Raw genomic sequence first — 18874 nt, 5'->3', positions numbered from 1 at the left:
CAAATAAAATTTTTTTTGTCTTTTTAGGGCCACACCTACAGCACAAGGGAGTTCCCAGGCTAGAGGTTGAATCTGAGCTGCAGCTGCCGGCCTACACCAGAGTCACAGCAACATAGGATCTGAGCTGCGTTTGCCACCTACACCACAGCTCACAGCAACACCGGATCCTTAACCCACTGAGTGAGACCAGGGATCGAACCTGTGTCCTCAGGTATACAAGTTGGATTCATTTCTGCTGAGCCACAACTGGAACTCCAGATCTTGTGCTTTATCAGGTCGTGATTGTCTCCTATAATTTTTATTTTTACTGGTCTTAAGGATCTTCTCTCTCCCTCTCTATTTCTCTGTCTCTTGTCTCTCGCTCATTGTCCTCATCATCATTTAAATTTTCACTGCCAGTAGCCTCAGATCTTTGGTGATAAAGGAGGGTTCACACAAACAAAGCCCAAACAACTCACCCAAACAACGAATCCTTATCTTTGTTAGCCCATCACTGTGTTGACTCAGAGTGTCCTCAGTACATGTTGTGGTATCAGAGTCCACGTCACCGGTCCCATCTAGCTATTGCACCACCAGTGGGTGTTTCTGACACAAACACCTAGCTGGGGGTCATTTCTCAGATGTGATGGATCATGGTCTTTGGAGGCCGTAGTGACAAGGCTAAAGGTATAAGGACTTCTGTAGGGGACAAGAGAGGAGGGGCACTGAAAGGGGCATGTTTATGTGTGGGATGGGACAAGGAGGGAAGGGTGGACTCCACTCTGTATGATGACTTGGCTGCTGTCCCTGAGCTCGGCTGTCCTTTTCTTGGCTGGCCCTGAGCTACTGTTCCTGTGCTCAGATCAGCTCACACACAGACCCTGGCTTCGTTGTATTTCAACAGCGTTCTTTCTCCTGAATCATAAATCCCTGGCACCTGGCTTTCTACTGAGGACAATGGGTCTCTGCCCCCTGCACCTGTAAAGTCTGTGTGGTTCTGGTCCCACAAGCAAGGTTCTCTCTTATCCTTAGCATAAGCTGGAGCATTGAGCATGAGGTTCAGAGTCAGGCGGACTTGGGATTAGCCCAGGGAAAGACCCTGAGCAAGTTCCCAAATCTCTCAGAGCCTCAGTTTCTTCGTAAGTAAAATGAGGATAACACCTACCTTGAAGTATTGACTCGAGCACTACAGCTAATAAAGGTAAATATCAGGCACACGGGAGGCTCAATAAAGGGGTTGTTTGTTATTAGCAAGTCTTTCCAAATCCTCCTGGGTCAGACTCTGAGGGGCAGAGAGAAGGACAGGTGTGCCCAGGCTACCCTCCCAGGAGCTTGTTAATGCCTTAAGCCATACTGAGCCCTTCACTATTTCTCCAACACGCCATGGATTGCGTAGCTTCAGGCTTCCACACTGTTTTCCCTGCCAGGCATCCTGCTTCTTCCCTTTGTCACCTGGAGAACTTGTCCTCTGCTATACAGCGCTTGGAACGTCCTTGGGCTCCCAGTGTAAACTTGGTGGGTGTTATGCGGTACCAAGTTCATCCCCAGGACTCTGTGGAGTATCTGGCACACGGTAAGTGGTCCCACTCTTCCAGATCCCAACCGTGTTGGTCTCACTGTCAAAGGCTGCCTTTGTCAAGGCTTTGGACTTTTTTTTTTCTTCCTATTTTTTTTGGGGGGGGGGCTGCACCTGCGGCATAGGGAAGTTCCCAGGCTAGGGGTCAAATTGGAGCTGCAGCTGCTGGCCTGTATCACAGCCACAGCAACACCAGATCCGAGCCCCCATCTGTGACCTACACCACAGCTCACGGCAATGCTGGATCCTTAGTCCACTGAGTGAGGCCAGGGATCGAATCCATGTCCTCATGGACACCATGTGGGGTTCGTGACCTGCTGAGCCACAACAGGAACTCCTGGTCATGTTTGATGAAAAGTTAACTGTCTTCTAAACCCGCTGTGCTTCCCATCCCTGTGGGCACAGCCTCCAAAGTCAGGCTCTCTGACAAGGTAACTCTCCCACTCTCTTTCCCGCATCCTTCTTTGTTTATTCTTTCTACCCAGTACCCTAAAGTTCCCTTCTCTCCTAATCATCCCGCTGCCCTATGTAATAAACGCCTCTGCGTCTTCAGCCTTGCCTAGAACTTTCTCCATTTCCCGGCCTTTGTGGGAACCTGGCCTTCGCTCAGGATGCCTCTCCCTGGTTTCTCCTGCAGCCCTGCTTCGCCAGGGCTGATAATTCTCAGGCCGGGTTGCTGTTTCCAGACCACTAAATCCTGGAGGCCGATTCCACCTGGCCATGCTCCCCTCCTGGTCCTCATTGCTGCCTTCCACATTCCCTGCAGACTTCGGCACCGCTGGCTCTTAGCTGGCTCTGTCTCTCCTGGGAGCTTACCTCTGGGCAGCGGCATCAAAATCCATGTGGAAAAACCCATCCAGACACCCCCCCTCTGGACTCCTTGACCTCCTCAATCTCATCATCCTTTTTTTCCATCTCATTTCAGCCACAATGCCCATCCTTCTGCTCTCTCGTTCTCTCACATCCATGGCTCCTGCCTCCATCCCCAACATCCAGGGCATTATTTCAACAACTCTTTCGTGATTCCCTAGTCCCTTGGTCCCCTTGGCTTTCTCTTTCATTTTCCTGGCAAAAAGCTGGCTTCTGCTTTTTCTTTTCTTCTTTTCTCTTTAGGGCTGTACGTGCGGCACATGGAAGTTCCCAGGCTAGGGGGTGAATCAGAGCTGCAGCTGCTGGCCCACGCCACCGACACAGCAGTGCGGAATCTGAGCCACATCTGTGACCTTTCGGCAATGCCGGATCCTTAACCCACTGAGGGAGGCCAGGGATCAAACCCACATCCTCAGGGATGCTAGTCTGGTTCTTAACCTGCTGAACCACAATGGGAACTTGGCTTCTGCTTTTTCAACATCACCTTGCGGAGCCCTGTAAGAAAAGATTATGCAATGATTTATGTCAGTTTAAATTCAGGCCTCCAGATTTTAGTGGGCTCTTGGCTAGAGTCTTTAAGCCTTCTATGAGTTTCTACTCAATTCTCTCTTTCCAAATGTCCATTCAAGTCCTTTCCTTTCTTCATTTCTCCTCAGTTCCCTACTATGTGTCTTCTACATCCATGGACCACTGCATCTGCTTCTATTGGACTCACTAGGAGTCTCTTATGGACAAAACCGATGGATGCTCTTCAGGCTTTATCTCTATTATCTACCTATCGATTTGATATTGATGACCTCTTGCTTTTTTTCAGTTTTATTGAAGTATAGTTTATTTAAAATGTTGTGATAATTTCTCCTGTAAGTGACCTCTTGCTTTTTATTTTTAAAATTTTACAATGAAATATTTCAAGCATACAGAAAAGTACATGTGATAGGGTTACTAACATCTGTGCACCCCTTTCCAAGATTCAACAAATATTAATGTTTCTGTCTTAGAATCTTTTTTTTTTTTTTTTTTTTCTTTTTGTGGCTGTGCTGAGGGCATGTGGAATTTCCTGGGCCTGAGATCAAACCTGAGCCATAGCAGTGACAACCCTGAATCCTTTACTACTAGGCCATCAGGGAACTTCTTAGAATCTTTTTTTTTTTTTTTTTTTTAAAGAAATAGACTGTGAAGTTCCCTCATGGCACAGCACGTTAAGGATACGACGTTGTCATTGCTGCGGTTCAGGTTATTGCTGTGGCACAGGTTTGATCCCTGGCCTGGGAACTTCTGCATGCTGGGGGAGTGCCTCCCCCCCAAATAAAATAGAATGTGACGGATTCAGTGAAAATCCCTGTTGCTCCTCTCTGCATTTCCTTTCTCTCCCCCGAAGGTATCACTAGCCTGAAATTGGTGAGTCTCATTCTCACCCATGGTTTATTCTTTTATATATATTTATGTAGCAAAAATGATATGTAGTATTATTTCACATGCTATAAAAATTTAACTAAACAATATAAAATAGTTTGTATCCTCCTGCACATTGCTTTTTTCCACTCTGTGTTATTTTGGGGACATATCCATGTTAATACATATTTATCAAACATACTTATTTTTACCAGCTAATGTAATATTCCATTTTCCTTCCTCCCTTCCTTTTTTTCTTTTTCTTTTTGATTTTTAGGGCCACACCTGCAGCATATGGAAGTTCCCAGGCTTGGGGTCGAATCGGAGCTGTAGCTGCTGGCCTAAGCCACAGCTCATGGCAATGCAGATCCTTAACCCCCTGAGCAAGGCCAGGGATTGAACCTGCATTCTGATGGGTCAGGTTTGTTACCACTGAGCCACCGTGGGAACTCCCTGGATTTCCATTTCCTGGGGTGTACAGTGTTCTTTGTTGACTATTGTTCACATCTTTTTTCTGTGATTGTATCAATTCTGAGAGAATGGCACTAAAATCACCTATTAAATTTGTCAACTTCTCTTTGAGACTCAGCAGCTTTTTGGTTTATATCTTTTGAGGCTATGTTGTTAGGTTTTATTTTTTTTCCTGATAAATTTTTCCTTTCTGTTAATACTTTTTGCCCCAACACTTATATATTCTGATATTATATGGTTATATCTGCTTTCTTTTGATTAATTTTTGTCTAGTATGTTCCTTTTTTTTTTTTTTTTTTTTTTTTTTTGGCTGTGCTCCTGAAATGTGGGAGTTTCTGGGCCTGGGCTCAAACCTGCCCCATAGCAGTGACCCAAGCTGCCACAGTGACAATGCCAGATCCTTAACCCACTGTGCCCCAAGGGACCTAATGTGTCTTATTAAAGTCCAGCACCCTCTCAACCTTTTAACTTTTCTCTTACATTGTATTATAGGTATGCCTCTTTAGTGAATGAATGGAATTTTTTTTTTATAAAATCTGATGTGAAAACAATAATAAGAAGAATAGTAAACTCTTATATGGCACTTACAATGTGCCAAGCATTGCTCAGAGTGCTTTTACTTTATTTTTTTGATATATTAAAGCATTTATTTCCCACAGAACCTATGAAGTCCATACCATAATTATTCCCATTTTACTAATAAGGAATTGGTACACAGAGAAGTTAAATAACTTGCCCAAGGTCCTAGAATGAATCCATGCCAGCTTTCTAAGCCAGGCAAGTCTAGCTCCAGGGTCAGTGCTCTATGGGCTCATTTAATCTGTTTCTTTTTATTATTGTTATGGCTTGATTTCTATCATATCATCATTAGTTATTTTGTCTTTTTAGGACTGCACCCACAGCATGTGGAAGTTCCCAGGCTAGGGGTTGAATCAGAGCTACCGCTTCTGGCCTATGCCACAGCCGTGCCAAATCTGAGCCACGTCTGCGACCTACACCCCAGCTCTCAGCAACTGAGAGCTCTTAACCCACTGAGCAAGGCTGGGGATTAAACCTGTGTCCTCATGGATACTAGTTAGATTTGTTTTCACTGAGCCATGATGGAAACGCCACCCCCGCCCCCACCTCGGGTCCTTGTTTGTAGGCAAAAGCTTCAGTCTCCTAGACCTTCCCTGAGTTCCAAAGAGCAGATGCAAACTGTTACTAATTAGGGAGAGGAGATAATGCCAAACAAAGGAAGAGCAGGCAAAAACCAATAGTGCAGTGATAAAACAGGGTCCTGGTTGTCCTTAAGGGATAGCTCGAGGACAAGGAATATCTTTAAGTTCTTCTGTGGAAGGAAGTCCCCCAGCCAGGTGGAGGAAGGTCACTTCAAGCTGAGCACAAGATTCCTGGAGCACCACCCTCTTACCTCACCACCAGCCATCAGAAGAGAGTCACACCCCACAGCCTTCACCCTAAATTTTGCCTAGAAAATCTTCCCCCAAAAAACCATTGGGGAGGAGTTCCTGCCTTGGTGCAGTGGAAATGAATCCAACTAGGAACCATGAGGTTTCGGGTTTGATCCCTGGCCTCGCTCAGTGGGTTAAGGATCCAGCGTTGCCGTGAGCTGTGGTGTAGGTCGCAGACGCGGCTCAGATCTGGCATTGCTGTGGCTGAGGTGTAGGCTGGCAGCTGTAGCTTTGATTAGACCCCTACCCTGGGAACCTCCATATGCCTCGGGTGCGGCCCTGAAGAGGCAAAAGACATTAAAAAAAAAAAAAATTAAAAAAGAAGGGGAGTTTGTGGGTTTTGAGCATGAACCTCCCATCCTCCTTGCTTGGCCCTGCATTAATGCCTTCTCTGCTCCAGTTTCTCAGGGAGAGGGTTTCCATCTCCTTTCTGGAGGGCAAAGTCTAAAGGGTCAACTATTGGCCAAAGGGAAGGATGGCATCGGGAGAGAGGAGTCTCGTAACTTAGTATATAAAGTTTGACTTAAATCCTCTGTATTTGAGGACAAGAATCCTGGCCCCAACATTGTCTTGTTTTCCCCAGGCCAGAAACCTGCTCTTTCACTCTCTCAGGAGAATAAACCTTCAGCTACCTGCTGTTTTAGGAAAAGGTAAGTGACCCAGCTGAGTGGAGCTGGGCAGGACATCTGCTTCTCAAACAGACTCTCAGCCTTTTGCCACAGTTTCAGGCCCATGCTTTCAGAAGAATCTGTTGCTGCTAATGCCTGCACTTTCAGGAGTTCAGTAATACAAATGGGGTTTTGGGGGCTTTTTTTTTCTTCTGCTTTCTCCACTGCTGCTGCAAAATTCATCCTTTCAGGTGTGTTTAGTTATTATCATCTGACCATCTGGAGGTTTTCCAACTTCCCAAATGTCTTTTGTCTCCTATTCTCTTTGTGGGTTTATGCACTTTAAAAAAAAAACACAACTGCACTTTAAGGCCATTTTATTGGGATTTCAGAAGAGGGTAGAGGCTAATGCACACAATCAATCCACCAGCTTTTACTAGAAGTCAATCTGATAGTCTTTTCTCATTTGTTAGTTTGAAAGTTATCTGCTCTTTGTATTCTTTAATGGATTATCCTTGAAATTTTAATCTTCCTGCTTAACAAAGTCTAAAGATAATCAATATTCTTATCTTCTTCCTGAATAATGCAAAGACTGAAGAATGCTTTCACTTTGATCTCTCCTCTCCCGTTTTCCATGCTAATTCGGTCTAATATTTTTCTTCCTCCTCGTTTACAACACCTCCTCTACTCTGAAGTTGTCCCTTCATCAATATTTATTGAGCCCCCCCGCCCCTCCCGCCCCCCCCCCCCCCGCCTTGTGACAAGCTGTGTTCTGAGCACTGGAAGTACTGACGTGAATAAGGCAGACTAAACTACATATAAAAATATTTTGTTAGGTTGAATGATATGAAGTTGCAAATAAATGACCAATTTTTAGTTATAAAAAAAATGAATCTCATCTTGGTTAAATATATGTATATTTAAATACAAATACACACATTTACATAAATACATGCAAAATCACTAATGCTTTTTTAATTTTCTTAAACATTTGCTAATTTCCTTGTTATTTGCATCCCACTCCTCTCTGGCTCTGTTTTCTTTGAGGATCCTTTGCAGTTCTTTCAACAAGGATTTGTAAGTGATAAACTTTCTCAGTCCTTCTCTGAGATTAACTTGTTATCTTGAATAATAGTTTACTTGAGCATGATTCTTGGTTGGCCTTAATTTACCTTCAGTCTTGTGAAGCTATGTTGCTGATAAGCCAGCTGTCAGTTTGGTCATTTTTACTTGTAGATACTCTTTTCTCTTTGGTTGATTTTTAATTTCTTTTTTAGGGCCTTACCTGCGGCATATGGAAGTTCCCAGGCTAGGGGTTGAATTGCACATGCAGCTGCCGGCCTGTGCCACAGCCATGGCAACACCAGATCCCAGTGATGTCTGTGATCTACACCACAGCTCACAGCAACACCAGATCCTTAGCCCACTGGTCAAGGCCAGGGGTCGAACCGGAATCCTCATGGATACTAGTCGGGTTCATAACCCACTTAGCCACAGGGGGAGCTCCCTCTTTGGTTGATTTTAAGATACTCTGTCTTCGATATTCTGCAGACTAATATATCTTGATTCATATTTGTTTTAATCGATTCTACTCAAAACTCAGGATGCATTCTGTAACCAAGGATTCAGATCACATCTTTCTTCAATTTTCAAAATTTCTCAGCTATTACCTTTTGAATATTGCCTCTTTAGAAGTGTCTCTTCCCTTTGTAGAAATCCTAGTAGGTGTATATTAGACCTTTCCATTCTGTCCATCATGTACCTTAATTTCTGTTTCGTATTTTCTTTCTCCTCATTTCTATAATTCTTTCTGGATGATTTTCTCAGATTGACCTTCTAGTTTATGAAGTCTCTTTCCAACTGTAGCTAAACTAATTTTTAAAAATTTAATGACTATATATTTCACTTCTAGATGTTCTACGTCATTATTTTTCTTTTTGACAATGCAAATAGATTGTCTTTCAGGACAAACAAAAAATGATTACACACGTCTGTACTTAACTTGCCTGGCTATTTTAATGCTGTGTTAAGCAAAAATACCTTTCTTTTTGAAGTGTATTTGAGATGTATACTTGTTTTTTGTTTTTTTTTTAATGGACTTCCATTAAGACCTAGTGATAGAAGTATAACAAATGTAGAATGGATCCTTGATGAGCAGTCATTCTATGTCCAGGGCATGTTCTGAGATGAAATCCAGAAACTGCTGCCACACTGAGTGAAGGCTGCTGCATCACAGTTTACTTTGAGTTCTTGGCAGATTACATGAAAGGAGAACAATTTGCAGTACGGTTTTTTTGTTTTTTTTTTGTTTTTTTTTTTTTTGTTTTTTTTTTTAGGGCCACACCTGCAGCATATGGGCTTCCCAGGCTAAAGGTCGAATTGGAGCTGCACCTGCTGGCCTACACCACAGCCGCAGCTATGCCAAATCTGAGCTGCATCTGTGACCTAAGCTGTAGCTTGTGGCAATGAAAAATCCTTAACCCACTGAGTGAGGCCAAGGATCTAACCTGCATCCTCATGGATACTAGCCAGGTTCTTAATCTGCTGAGCCATTATGGGAACTCTTGCAGCACATTGTAAATTTTTTTTTTTTTGGTCATGTCCTGAGCACGTGGAAATTCCTGGGCCAGGAAGCAAACTCAATAAAGAGCAGCGATCTGGGCTACAGTGCCAAAGCCAGGTCCTTAACCCACTAAGCCACCAGGGAACTCTTGCAGCATGTTTTACATACTATGTAGACTGAAAAGTCACTCATGTTCCTTTAAAGAAGAGATCACAAGGAGTTTCATTATGGCTCAGCAGTAATGAACCCAGTTGGAATCCATGAGGTTACCATGGGATGCAGATTCAATCCCTGGCCTACTCGGCGGTTTCAGGATCTAGCTTGCTGTGAGCTGTGGTGTAGGTTACAGAGGTGGCTCGGATACCGAGTTGCTGTGGCTATGGTATAGGTCAGTGGCTACAGCTCCGATTTGACCCCTAGCCTGGGAATTTCCATATACTACAAACTCAAAACAAAACAGATCACAAGAAAAGGATTGTCTAGGGGGTCTTATCATTTGGTGCATATTGAGGTTTTATTTGAGATCCATATACTTGTTTAACTTGTTTATTTTATAGCAAAACTGCTGCTACAGAGCATTAAATAATAAAATACCTCTTAATCTTGATACACTTAAAAATTCTTTTAATTCTACATCCAGATTATGTGGCAATTACTGGATTAAAGAAAAAAAATGGGAGTTCCTATTGTGGCTCAGTGGGTTAAGAATCTGACTAGTATCCATGAGGATGCAGGTTTGATCCCTGGCCTCGCTCAGTGGGTCAAGGATCCGGTGTTGCCATGAGCTGTTCTGTAGGTTGCAGATGCAGCTCGGATCTGGTGTTGCTGTGGCTGTGGTGTAGGCCAGCAGCTGTAGCTCTGATTTGATTCCTAGTCCAGGAGATTCCATACACCACCGGTTTGGCCCTAAAAAAAAAAAAAAAAAAAAGACAGCATTGTAGCCTGAAGAAATGAATTTAAAAAGAAAAGAAAAAAGATGGAGTTCCCGTCGTGGCGCAGTGGTTAACGAATCCGACTAGGAACCATGAGGTTGCGGGTTCGGTCCCTGCCCTTGCTCAGTGGGTTAACGATCCGGCGTTGCCGTGAGCTGTGGTGTAGGTTGCAGACGCGGCTCGGATCCCGCGTTGCTGTGGCTCTGGCGTAGGCCGGTGGCTACAGCTCCGATTCAACCCCTAGCCTGGGAACCTCCATATGCCGCGGGAGCGGCCCAAGAAATAGCAACAACAACAACAACAACAACAAAAAAAGACAAAAGACAAAAGACAAAAAAAAAAAAAAAAAAGAAAAAAGCTATAAAAGGCATTTGAGGAGAACTGGGAAAATTTTGAATATGTGGTATATATTAGATGATGTTAAATAAAAATGTTACCTTTGATAGTTGTGATAGTGGTGTTCTATTTATGTCAAAGTGTCCTTATTCTTAGGAATTGTATGTTGAAGTATTTAGGGTGAAGTGTCATGCTGTCTACAATTGCTGAAAGTGGTTCCATACACAAAGCACCTAACTCATACACATATATAGATACTTCCAACCAACTGAAATATTTCAAAAAACTAAAATTATAAGATATTGTCTAGTAGAAAAGCATGAGTGAGTCTTGCATCTACCTAGTGTATCAATCTAGGTTTGGTTAGAAAAACAAAAGCCACTGTTTTTCAAGCGTGAAAGGCTTTAATGTAGAAAATTATTATTCCAAAATAACTGTTGGAAGGGCAGAAGGCGTGACCATCTCAGCTTGCACTTGAAGGAGTGATTCTCAAAACCTCACCTATGGAGTTCTCGTCGTGGCTCAGTGGTAATGAACCTGACTAGTAAACATGAGTATGTGGGTTCAATCCCTGGCCTCACTCAGTGGGTTCAGGATCCGGCATTGTGGTGAGCTGTGGTGTAGTTTGCAGATGCAGCTCAGATATGGTGTTGATATTGCTGTGGTGTAGGCCAGCAGCTGTAGGTCTGATTTGACCCCTAGCCTGGGATCTTCCATATGCTGTGGGTGCAGCCCCCCCCCAAAAAAAGCTCACCTGTAGGTAGCTACAAAAGGGGAGTTCACCTGATTATCTTAGTCTGCAAAACCAATGCATAAGATTCTTCAGAAAGTCACCTAGGAGTTCCCTGGTGGCCTAGTGGGTTAAGGATCTGCTGTGACTTGGGTCTCTGCTGTGACACAGGTTCAATCCCTGGCCCAGGATTTCCACATGCCATGGCTATGGCCAGAAAAAAAGTCACGTAGAAACTGCTTTAAACCCCAAGTCTGCTTATACGTCTGCCTGCAACTGCCAATGAAGAATAATGGTTTCTCCTCTTCGATCTTACACTGGCTGACTCTAACCTAGGTGCACAGAGAGAAGGGGATTCTGGGAAATATGGTTCCAGGTATCTCCTCTGCATTGCAGAAAAGACCTTAGAAGAAGAGGTGACGGTGCTGATTTACAGACAATCCAATGCAGCTGTATTTTATAGCACAGCCTTAGCAGAAACTGTTAGAGTACCAGAAATGCCTTTTTAAAATATTGTGGTAAAATACGCATAACACAAAATTATCATTTTTAAGTGCACAGTTCAGTGGCATTAAATACATTCACATTGTTATGCAACGATCCCCTCCATCCATCTCCAGACGTTTTTCATCTGCCCAAACAGAAACTTCATTGTATTATTAAACAATTTATCTCTCCATTCCTCCCTCCCCAGGCCCTGGCAACCTCTAATCTACTTTGTGTCTCTGAATTTGGTATGCTAAGTAACATGTAAGTGGTAAGATTTGTCCTTTTGTGCCTGGCTTATTTCACCTAGCATAATGTCCTCAAGATCCATCCATTATTGTGGCGTGTATCAGAATTCATTCCTTTTTTTTTTCTTTTTAGGGCCACACATGTAGCATACGGATGTTCCCAGGCTAGGGATCGAATCAGAGCTGCAGCTGCTGGGCTACATCACTGCCGTGCCATGAGGAATCTGAGCTGCATCTTCGATCTATACCATAGCCTGTGGCAACGCTGGATCCTTAGCCCACTGAGCAAGGCCAGGGATCAAACCAGAAGACTCATGGATATGGACTCTTAACCTGCTGAGCCACAATGGGAACTCCCAGAATTCATTCTTTTTTAAGACTAAGTAATATTCCATTGTATATATGTATATACCATATTTTGTTTATCCATTATATGTGGATGGACGCAGTTATGCAGTCATCTACCTACTTGCCCAGGAAACTTTTCTCTCCTTCACCTCCATCATCCAATCAGTTATCAGATACCATCAACTCACTACTTCAGTATCTTTCAAATATATTCTCTCCTACCAATTCTCATTGCCATGCTCTAGTGCAGAGAATTTTCAGGTTACTCAAATAGCCTCTAAACAGTCTCCTTGCCTTCTGTCTTACTGCCGTGTGATCTTTCCATTGTGACAACCTGCACAAAGCCCTTCGTGATGTGATTCTGGTCTCCTTACCCCTTCTGTTCCATACCTGGCTGTCCTGAGCTACCAGAGCTAAACACCTGGGTTCCAATTCTGGCTGCACCTCTTACTGTGTTACGATGGACAAATCATTTAATATCCCAAACTTTGGTTCCTTAAACAATCGAATGAATTAATTAATCACTCAGTCGTCTATGTATTATGCACTGTGTCAAACATATTAAGGGGACACAGAGATGAATCAAAGTCCCTGCACTCATAGAGTGTGCAGATATTTCAATAAATCATTGCACTGCAGGATAATAAGTGCCATACTCCTTATTTGGGTCTGCCTGCCCGCTTACAGTAAATCCAATCTACTGACACCAGGTTGTGGTGAAGAAACGTGCAGCATTTATTGCAGGGCACCAAGCAAGGAGTTCAGGCAGTTGATGCTTAAAAGGCCTGCACTCCCCAAATGTTTTCAGGGAGAAGTTTTTAAAGACAGGGTGGGGGACAGGGGTTGTGGGGTGTGTGATCAGTTCATGGAGATTCTTCTGATTGGCTGGTGGTGAGGTAATCTCCGGAGTCAACATCATCAACCTTCTGGTTCTAATCAGTCTGCTTGTGGGTAGCATACGGGTAACTTCTTTCAACTGGTGGGGGTTTCAGTATCTGCAAAATAGCTCAAAGAACATGGCTCAGACTATTATTTATAGCCTTTGAGGAGTAAATAAAGGTCCTTGACATTGTTTAATGGCTAAACTGATATTATTTTGCTTTGCTTGACTATTTTCCATTCTTTTTGTATTTTCTCACTTCTACGATTTATTAAATAAATTCTACGCATTTATTTTTGACCAGTTTTTCTACAGACAAATGACAGGCAGAAGACATGCAGGGGTGGGGCAGGGGGGTTGTTCTGGGAAGGCCTCATAGGGTCCTGCTTGGTGATACTCCATGAATATATAAAATGTTCTGTGGTTAATATGGAATCATATGTCTCCAGGGAAGGGTGAGGGCAGAAGAGAGCATTCAGAGTAATATTGAAGCTGTGCAGCAGAACCCACTCTTGTCCTCCCAAATCCATTCTTCTCTTCTTTCTCAGATGGGAATATGGCCATCCAGAATAAAGACTACATTTCCCATTCTCCTTTTCAGCTAAGTGTAGCCATGTGACTATGTTCTTACCAATGGGATGTCAAAAGTGGTTAAGAACAATTCCCAGGCTGTTTCTCTGAAGGAGGGAACATGTCCTTCTTCCTGCCTGATGGAAGGTAGATTTCATGGCTGGAGCTGAAGCAGCTGAAACTTGGGCATGAGACTTTTGTTGAGGATGATAGTGTAACAGGACAGAAGACCTTGATTGGCCCATGTTTACATCCCCTTTTGCTTAAGCTATTCTCTCTTTTTTTGACGTTTGCAGCTGAGCCTAATCCTAACTAATACAAAGTAAGCATGAAAAACAATGACTATAAATGCACCAAGGGATATTTCAAACAGAGGGAACAGCAAGTACAAAGGCTTAGGGTTCTGAAAGAAGTAGTATGCTTAGGGAATGCCAAGGGGTTTTGTGGCAGGCAATGAGGCCAGAACTGGGTGGGGAAGAGCACAGCAGAACATGGCCTGAATAGCAGGGCTGTGGCAGAGACACCCACTGTGGGCTGTGAATGTGATAAAAGTGAGAGACAAAAGCAGCGATGATACGACTATTGGTAGAAATGGAGGAGAGGAGATGGATCCAGGATACATTTTGAAGCAAAAAACCAGAGTGTGTGAACATGGGCACGTCATTGGAGAAAGGTCTGGGCTTTTGGGCTTATCCTCCTCAAAGGCCCAGTGGGTTCAGCCTTTCCCCACAGGGAGCCTCCTCCTCTTGCTCCCATTCTTTGAGCTCAGCATCCCTGGCCCAGATGCCTCTCATTATGTCATCTTCATCCTATCAACTTCCAGCTTGTTCCAGGAATATTTCATAAAGTGGGAGGTGGGCTGGTCTTTAAAGCTATGAATTATGGCTCTTCCCAGACTGCCTGAGTAGCCTGTGGTGGAACTGTCAAGAGCTGCTCAGGTTCAGGCTGGCAGCTGGGCACTGTCCCCATCTGGCTGGGTTATAGTGCGTCTGGGCAGTTGAGTAAGAGCAGGGCCCTCAGCAGACAAACAGGCCAGCAGGTCCGCAGGATGTTTGAAGGTCGTGGGGCTTGGGGGGGACTGGGTGATGTGTTCAGGTCCACTCCTTGTAGAATTTTCCAGGAAGCAATTTTTTACTGGAGGGGGGGGCACCCAGATACTAGGGCACTCATTAACCCCCTGGGTGCCAGGAAAGGGAGGGAGGTGAGCCCTGGGAGGCAACTGAGGTCATCCTTCTTTGACCCTCCACGTGGTATTTACTCAATTGCTGCCAGAGGCCCAGGCTTGGACTATAAAGCAGAATGTCTGCTCTCTGTGCCCAGAACTGAGCAGGTGAGCAGCCAGGGCAAAGGATTCGGGTTGGAGTCCTAATGAAGGGGACCGAGGGGTCTCAGCAGAGAGCTGGGGGTGGGAACTATGAACTAAGGACCTCCTGTTGGAGCACTTTGGCAGAGTGGCTTCTCTCCCCCACCCCAGGATACCTCAGTTTTCCCAGCCATGAAATGGGGGCAGGAGTAAGTGAGCAAGGGAGCAGTGGCAGAAGTGCCCCAGGAACTGCTCCTGGGGTCTGGGAGGAGGGTGTTAGAGGGGGAACCTTTACAGAATAGTTTGAGGTCCACATTCCATATGACGTGATTGAGGTGAAAAAGGAGCCCCCACCTACCCCAGGAAGCCACTCTTTCCTTCCCAGCCAGGCTCACCCAGGTCAGTCCTCTTTGCCCTGATATCTCTCTGCTCCCTACACCTCAGGGAAGGGTTAACAGATTTGGGGCAGGGCTTCCTGGGGCAAGTCTCCTGAGAGATGTCCCTGCTTTGCTTCCTCACCCTTGCTAGGCCTCCACTTGCCTTTCTTTTCAGAGCACATCATGGCAAGCGTGGCTGTAGTTCTGACCTGGGTGCTGGCCCTCCTCTCAGGTGGGTCTCCATCCCTGACTTCAGGTGGAGGTGTGGGTGGAGGCTGGATCCTGGGGAAGGAAACCCAGCTCCTATTCACCCCACCTCTTTCCACAGGGCTTTCAACCACCCAGGCAGGGAAAGGCTTCTGGGACTACTTCAGCCAGAGCAGCGGGAACAAAGGCAGGGTGGAGCAGATCCAGCAGCAGAAGCTGGCACAGGAGCCCACGTGAGTGGCCAGGGCAAGGGATGTGGGCGAAGAGAGGAGACACCTGTTGGTGGGATGATGCACTACCCAACTCCTCAACCTCCGTGGTCCTCCCTGGGATGAGAACAGAGCAGGGCTAGTTCTGCCCGCTATCCTGGCCCTCCTGGGCTGTTTAGGACTCTCTGCAGGCAGCAGCCCCGCCTGGACCTCTCCCTAGTGTTGCCTCCTTGCTCGCTGAGGCATGGCACCAGGGAGCGAGGGAGAGGACCCCCAACTGCAGCCTTCAGAATGAAAGGATTGTGTGAGAATATAGGTGCCTCCGTGCTTTTCTTGCACAGAGCTAGTCTCCATATGCATCGCCATGTGTTTTTACTCCCTGTGAGGGGAGTGGCAGTGGGCCCAGGCTCTGCCCCCAAGGCCCTCACTCTTGGTTCCCCCAGAGGACCAGTGAGAGAGGTCTCTGGGGCCAAAAGAGAGGGGGGCGGAGGGCTCCAGACCGATGGCCCGTTTGTCTCCTTCCCCAGGAGACTGAAAGACAGCCTTGAGCAAAACCTCAACAATATGGACAAGTTCCTGGAAAAGCTGGGTCCCCTGAATGGGCTCCCACAAGACCCAGTGGGCATGCGGCAGCAGCTGCAGAAGGAGCTGGAGGAGGTGAGGAAGCGCCTGGAGCCCTACATGACGGAGATGCATGAGCGCGTGAGCTGGAATCTGGAGGGCTTGCGGCAGCAGCTGCAGCCCTACACGACAGAGCTGATGGAGCAGGTGGCCCTGCGTGTGCAGGACCTGCAGGAGCAGCTGCGCGTGGTCGGAGAGGACACCAAGGCCCAGCTGCTGGGGGGTGTGGAGGAGGCGCGGGGCCTGCTGCAGGAGCTGCAGAACCGCGTGGTGCACCACACCAGCCGCGTCAAGGCGCTCTTCCACCCCTATGCCGAGCGCCTGGTGACCGGCATTGGGCACCACGTGCAGGAGCTGCACCGCAGCGTGGCACCACATGCCGCTGCCAGCCCCGCGCGCCTCAGCCGCTGCGTGCAGATGCTCTCGCACAAGCTCACGCTGAAGGCCAAGGCCCTGCACGCGCACATTCAGAAAAACTTGGACCAGCTGCGTGAGGAGCTCAGCACCTTTGCCAGCACCTTTGCGGATGGTGCGGAGGAAGAGGCCCAACCTGACCCCCAGGCGCTGTCTCAGGAGGTGCGCCAGCGACTCCAGGCTTTCCGCCACGACACCTTCCTGCAGATCGCCGCCTTCACCCGCGCCATTGACCAAGAGACCGAGCAGGTCCAGCAGCAGCTAGCGCCGCCTCCTCCAGGCCACAGCTCGTTTGCTCCAGAGTTCCTTCAAGCAGACCGAAGCAAGGCCCTGAGCGAGCTGCAGGCCCGTCTCGACGATTTGTGGGAAGACATCAACTACAGCCTTCACGACCGTGGGCTCGACCATCTGGGGGAGCCCTAAGGGTCTACTTTGCCCACATCCCAGAGCCTTGTTTGGGGAGCCCACAACCCAAGCATGGCTCAGTCCTTGCCAGTGGCCTGTTGGGCAGAGGGTGGAGGGTTCTGCACAGGCCAGCTGAAGCCACCAAATGGGCGTTGTTCTACGCTATCCAGCCTCCTGCACTTCCCCCTTCCAGATGCATTACACTCACCAGCCTTTGCAAACCCGGCTCCCGGTGCTCATTTGGGAATCCTCCTGAGTCGCTCCGTTCTGGGTGGTGGGACTGGGGAGGGAAAGAGGCATTGTTTGTGCAGGTAATTACCTGGTGCAAGCCTGTTGCCATGGTGCTGGAAGCCTGTGCCTCTTCATCCCTGGGCCTGGCTCTGATCACTACTGGCCACCTGGTGGCCACTGCTAGAGCTGGTCCACAGGGAGCGGCTCTTTTCTCCCCAGGGCTGCTGCCATGACAGCTTCTGTTGGGGGAAGAGAAGGGAAGAAGGAAGAAACTGTGATGGAGAGAACATGTGAAGTGTGTGTGTGTATAAATATCCCTGTTGGCCGATGCTGGTGAAAACAAATGGTATGGGTTGTGATGGGAGGGACTGGAGCCTGGATTTCCTTATATAACACTACATCTAAAGAGCTGACCTAGTTCTTCTCTTTTGGTGAAGTGGGTTAAGGATCCAGTGTTGTCATTGCAGTAGTTTGGGTTGCTGCTGTGGCTTGGGTTTGATCTCTAGTCCAGGAACTTCTACATGCCACAGGGGCATGGGAAAAAAAATAAATAAATAAACAGCTGACCTAGCCCTTCAGACTGTGGGGGCTTCTTAAACTCTCTGGGGAGCCTCCTGTGTGTCCTCCCCATCACTGACCCCTCTCTCCTGACTCCCAGACTGAAGTCTAGACTTCTGACACAATTGCAATAGATGCCTATGATGGAAGCTTATTTATCTGGTGTGACTCTCATTTGGACTATGTCTGAGAGCAGTGGCCTCACCACCATCCCCAAAGCACAACCATCACTGCCCTCCAATCCCTCGTTGCACTTTCTCATTGACATCCCCCCCCTCCCGTCCCGCCTCCCAGTCCAGGTCCGTCAGAGCGTGTTCCTCTGGCTGAGCTGACAGCTGTCTGTCATGCCTGGGGTGTGCCTGAGTTAGAGACCCTTCCCCTACACCTGCATTGTTCACCCACCTGCTTACCAAAGGATGGTGCGCATGGGGTGCAGGCTCCTGAGGTGGCTGGTCTTTGTCCCTGCTGTTCCAGATTTTGCACGCCTCTTTTTATGACTGACACTCTTGTTATGACTGACCCTCTTGGGATCCCAAATTTAACTCCCCATCCCCCATATACAGATTCACTTGGGGGCAACCAAGCTCCTTATACATCCATGGGAAGTCTGAATTAATAAGAGTGGGTGAAGTGAAGGGAAGAGGAAAGGGTAAGCACATCCAGTCTAGTACTTTTGGAACTTCCCATGCAGCATTATTTTCTTCTGGTTCAGCCCACTCCACACAGAGTTTGCCGTATGGCCACACTCCCTTATAGCTCAGACCCCCCCTGGATCTGGCTTCGTCCTGCCTGCAAGACTGGACCTCTCCCCTGACACCCTAGATTGAGCAACAGAACTGGGAGAGAGGTAAGGGAGAGGAGGGGCTGGAAAGGAAAGTTTACCCCCTAAAAGAGGTGTTTTTGTTGTTGTTTGTTAGGAAACCATGAGTCAGTTGTGAGTCAGTTGGGGTCGGATGTGCTGGCATGAGGGGGTGAGAATAAAAACGAGGGCCATGTCTTTGAGACTATAAGTTGGGCAGGTGTTTATGAGGACAGAAATAGGGAGTGAGAAGAACAGAAAGGGAGAGTGATTGAGGGACTAGGAGGTTGTGGCAAAGCCTGGATCTGGC

At 46.7% G+C, this 18874-nt stretch overlaps 1 protein-coding gene across 6 annotated transcripts; it reads left to right on the top strand.

Annotated features, from left to right (window-relative positions):
* Positions 1-559: 559 nt before the first annotated feature.
* On the top strand, positions 560-17785 carry APOA5 (apolipoprotein A5). 6 transcript variants are annotated; one of them, XM_084974108.1, is made up of 6 exons: positions 560-666; positions 1407-1552; positions 6323-6389; positions 15296-15352; positions 15449-15560; positions 16064-17785. In XM_084974108.1, exons 4-6 carry the CDS (start codon positions 15304-15306, stop codon positions 16992-16994), a joined length of 1092 nt encoding a protein of 363 aa, XP_084830234.1. In that variant the 5' UTR covers positions 560-666; positions 1407-1552; positions 6323-6389; positions 15296-15303; the 3' UTR covers positions 16995-17785.
* Positions 17786-18874: the final 1089 nt, after the last annotated feature.

Source organism: Sus scrofa, chromosome 9 (genome assembly GCF_054392235.1).
Source record: "Sus scrofa isolate SSC_HxYL_T2T_F1_AM1 chromosome 9, Sscrofa_HxYL_maternal_Yorkshire_Landrace_v2.0, whole genome shotgun sequence".
NCBI classification, from domain to species: domain Eukaryota; kingdom Metazoa; phylum Chordata; class Mammalia; order Artiodactyla; family Suidae; genus Sus; species Sus scrofa.
The sequence above is the reverse complement of the archived record's forward strand: the minus strand, read 5'-3'. Positions and strand labels throughout refer to the sequence as shown.